The 4,710-nt window shown below is 50.5% G+C and overlaps 1 protein-coding gene across 1 annotated transcript in view; it reads left to right on the forward strand.

Annotated features, from left to right (window-relative positions):
• The window catches only part of KIF9 (kinesin family member 9), a 62,066-nt gene that overhangs the window by 11,497 nt on the left and 45,859 nt on the right, over positions 1-4,710 (forward strand). Inside the window, exon 5 of the mRNA XM_015422343.1 lies at positions 2,455-2,673. Coding sequence (XP_015277829.1) covers positions 2,455-2,673 — 219 coding nt within the window. The remainder of the gene's footprint in view (positions 1-2,454; positions 2,674-4,710) is intronic.

Here is a 4,710-nt window from a genome sequence, read left to right on the forward strand (position 1 = left end):
TTTGTAAGCCGCTCTGAGACACCTTTGGGTAGTGAAGGGCGGGATATAAATCCAATCTCTTCTTCTTCTTCTTCTTCTTCTTCTTCACACTGCAGTAAAGGGGGAACTGGCAACTTTATTCTTTTATGGCGATAGATACTAAGCGCTCACTAAGTGAAGCTCTGTTGACCAGGGCCCACCACGGAAACCTGGATACCGGTCCTGTTGTTGGTTGGGGATGGGGTGGGGGCTGCCCCCGGATGCGAGTCCATTCTCACAACATGGCCTCTTTATGGCAGAAGCCAAACAGGTGTTCTTCTTTCACAGCTCAGAGGGTTGTCAATCTGGGAAGGGTCTACAGGAAGACCCACCAGACAAAGTGAAGACTCCATCAGGTGCCGATGGGGAGTTTCAGCCTGCAGTCAGCATGCCATGCCCTCAGGCCCGCAGCCTGGGATTGGAAGCCCAAGCAGCCACCAGCCTCACCCCCCGCGTTTGCCAGAGCCCTTGGAATGCAGGAGAAGGCGGGCCTGGAGGGAAGCGCAGGAGCAGCGCTGCAGTGCGTGGTGGGCCAGTTTGGTGTCGTGGTTAAGTGCGCGGACTCTAATCTGGGAGAACCGGGTTTGATTCCCCACTCCTCCACTTGCACCTGGCTGGGTGATTTTGGGCAAACCATAGTTCTGTCAGAGCTGTCCTTGAAAAAGAGCAGGTTCTGTCAGAGCTCTCCCAGCCCCCACCTACCTCACCGGGTGCCTGTTGTGGGGAGGGGAAGGTAAAGGCGTTTGTAAGCCGCTCTGAGACACCTTTGGGTAGTGAAGGGCGGGGTATGAATCCAATCTCTTCTTCTACTTTTGAGCTGGAGTGATTGCAGGATCAGGGCCGAGAGCCCTGTAGGCTGCTCAACCACTTGGGGCCTGCACCTTTCCCTGCCTGACTCAGCAGGTTGAGGTGTCGCGCCTGGTCTCGAGTGACTCCTGCTAAAAGCAGCTAGAAAAGGTGGAGCCAGTGTGGAAGTGAGTTGTTCATGATTCTTGTCTGTGCTTTAGACGTCTGTGTGCTTTGACGTTGTGGACTGTGACCTGGCTTGTGCTCTTTGGATCGGACCTTCTGGTTTGATGCTTGGACTTTTGAATAGCTGTGTTTTGAATCAAGAACCAAAAGGTTAAGGAAATTAGACTATAACGGCCCGATATTTCTGTGTCTAAAACTGAAGCAAATAGACATGTATTTATTACAAAGTCAAGACAAACAAATATAGGCCCAAGTAATAGCTTCAGTTCAGAATAAAATCATACATTAATCTCAAAGATAGACCATTACTGACCGTGACCCAAACACGTTTTGGCCAACTGGCCTTCCTTAGTGGTCAAACAGTGTTCAAGGGGTGGCTCCAGACATCGCAGTAATACAGTCATTTCTTAAACTTAGACCAAGGTGAAATGGTTTTGTAGTCAATATCTGACCTAAGGCAGAGATATACATCTGAGGTCTCATTTTAAATAACTTGCAGCAATGGTCAGGTACACGTCCCTTGAAAAATGGTTCCATTGTTTACCTTTCTCTCCTGATCCAAAAAATTTAAGATGCAGTCTGGAGCCAATAGTAATATAATAGTGCATTATTAAATTAGGTAAAAGTAAAGGTTCCCTTGCTCGAAAGCCAGTCGAGTCCGACTCTAGGGTTGCGGTGGACATCTCCATTTCAAAGCTGAAGAGCCAGCGCTGTCCGAAGACGTCTCCGTGGTCATGTGGTTGGCATGACTAAACACCAAGGCGCACGGAATGCTGTTACCTTCCCACCGAAGCGGTACCTATTTACTTGCAGTTTCTTGCTTTCAAACGGCTAGGCTGGCAGGAGCTATTAGTATTTTTAAATTACAATTGTAATAAATACACGTATATTTTTGCATAGTCGATCATATTTATGCTTCAGTTTTAGACGCAGAACTATCGGGCCCTTATATTCTGATTTCCTTAACCGCTTGGTTCTTAATTTAATTCATTTTGGGTTAAGTTCCCCCCTCTCTTTTGTCTTAAACTGTGTTTTGACCCGGACTGTTTTTGGACTATGCCTCTTGCCCCAGGTGTCTGCATGAACCAGGGCAGCACCGACGCCACCAGTCGTACCAGGCGCAGAGACATGCCGGCCTGGCTGCAGCAGAAAATGGAGGGGAAAGCTCTTGGGGGTGCTTTGTAGCTTCAGGAGAAGGAATCTATGTGATACCAACTCCGTTCTGCCCCTTGGGCAGCGGCTTCGGTTCGATCCCTGGCATTTCCTGCCCGAGGCTGGCAGGGCTGGGGGGGCGGTCTCACGCTTCTTCCCTATGCAGGACAGCGTCCAAATTGCACCGTGAATGTCCCACTGGGTTGCACCCCTCACCCGCAAGTCCTCCTGCCTCTTTGGCAGAGCCCAGACGACTTCTGCATCACCTTCTGACAGGTGTTTTCGTGGAGCTGAACATGACTTTGTCTCCAGGTGTTCAAGGCCATAGAGGAGCACTCCAGTCAGTTCATGACCATCCGAGTGTCTTACATGGAGATCCACAACGAGACCATCTTCGACCTCTTGTCCTCGACTCCCCATGCTCCTGGGGCTCCGATGTCTGTCGTGGAAGGCCCCCAGGGGGTGTCTGTGAAAGGGCTGACCGTGCACGCCTGTCCCAGCGAAGAAATGGCTTTGAACTTTTTGTTCGAGGTAGGGAGAATAATTTTTCCGGGTGGTCTTTTCAAGGGGTATTTTCACTGGCCCATTCAGGCTGTCGTTTCCCTTTGAGCAGCTGCACCCAGTTCCCACGCTGCGGCTGATTTAGGGATTCCCTGCGGTGGCTCTACTGCTGCATGACGGCTTGGCCCCACCTCCTGCCAACCTAGCAGTTCAAAAGCAAGAAATTGCAATTAGATACCGCTTTGGTGGGAAGGTAACCGTTCCGTGCGCCTCGGCGTCTAGTCAATGCCGGCCACATGACCACAGATAAGTCTTCGGACAGCACCTGTTCTTCGGCTTGGAAACGGAGATGAGCACTGCATCCCTAGAGTCGGATTCGACTGGCTTTCAAGCAAGGGAAACCCTTTACCTTTTACCTCTCGGTCTGTCTGATGTGTTTTTATCCTGCCCAGGGTGGACCCCCCCCTTCTCTGTTTGATCCCCTTGACACCCCCCTGAAGTAGGCGAGGCCGAGAGAGAACAGTTGAGCCAAGGTCACCCGGCAAGTTCCACGGCAAAGGAGGGATCCAAACCCGAGTCCATCCCTCCAGCCTTGACACCACAGATGTTTACATCACCCGTTCTTCCTCTAAGGAAATACGACAAAGTCTGCCTGGTATCTCTCCTTATATATAATTGAACTAGAAATAAGGCCCGTTGTGGAAATAAATACAACGGGATCTAGAAAGAGGCTCTGGGTGAGTGCTCTGGCTTTGGGCAAACAGTGTCAGTCTGCTTTTAAAGGCATGCCCCCCCAGCGTTCCAAGGTCTTTTGCATATGGAAGCTGATTGGACTTCACTGCATTCCACACCTCAAACTCACCCCCCTCCCCGCAAGGCAGTTGGAATGTCAGTTGCATATGGAACCTTCAAGGTCTTTTGCATATGGAAGCTGATTGGACTTCACTGCATTCCACACCTCAAACTCACCCCCCTCCCCGCAAGGCAGTTGGAATGTCAGTTGCATATGGAACCTTCAAGGTCTTTTGCATATGGAAGCTGATTGGACTTCACTGCATTCCACACCTCAAACTCACCCCCCTCCCCGCAAGGCAGTTGGAATGTCAGTTGCATATGGAACCTTCAAGGTCTTTTGCATATGGAAGCTGATTGGACTTCACTCCATTCCACACCTCATACTCCCCCCCCCCCTCGCAAGGCAGTTGGAATGTCTGGGGTTGTGTAGGTCCCAGGATCATGTTTTAAAAGCTGCCTGGGGGATTATGGACCATTCACACACTTTCAACCTTAACATACCTCATAGGGGGAGAGGAGAATGATGGCAGCTGCTTTCGTTCCCACTGCAGGGAAAGACTGCCCTTTCTCTAGGCAGAGGCTGGGGGGGGGACATAGGGTTGCCAACTCCAGGTTGGAAAATACCAGGATATTTTAGGGATGAAGCCTGCTGAGGGTGGGGTCTGAGGAGGAGGAAGAGGGGGACCTCAGACAGATACAATGCCATACTCCCCACCCTCCAAACAAGCTGTTGCCAGTCTCCAGGTGACAGCTGGAGAGCTCTTAAAGCTCTGGTGCTAATTCAAAGTGCTGCAATTTATCAACAGAGTAGTGTTTTGGCAAATCTTTAGGAATTGTTTGGTGCATTTACGATGAGGCACCCACCCAGAGCCTCTGGCATTTTCTCACTCTGCTGGCATCAAAACCAATTTAAGGCAAAATAAGAGGCTACTGAGAGGGGAGGAGATAAAGTTGCCAGCTTTAGGTATGGAAAATCCTGGAGATTTGAGGAGTGGAGGCCGGAGAGGGGGACCTCAGACAGGTTACAGTGCCATAGACTCCACCCTCCAACCCAGCTATTTGCTCCTGGGGAACTATTGTTGCCAATCTTGGCCCAGCACCCATCAAACCATTCTCTTCAACCCCCTGCTGTGCAGCTGACTTTCCCCTAGGGTTGCCAATCTCCAGGTGGGACCTGGAGATCTCCCACTGCTACAATTGATCTCCAGATGACAGAGATCAGTTTCCCCTGGAGAAAATGGCTGCTTTGGAGGGTAGACCATATGACATTAT

This window comes from Gekko japonicus, unplaced genomic scaffold (assembly GCF_001447785.1).
Source record: "Gekko japonicus isolate JY-2015 unplaced genomic scaffold, Gekko_japonicus_V1.1 scaffold915, whole genome shotgun sequence".
In the NCBI taxonomy this organism is placed as follows: domain Eukaryota; kingdom Metazoa; phylum Chordata; class Lepidosauria; order Squamata; family Gekkonidae; genus Gekko; species Gekko japonicus.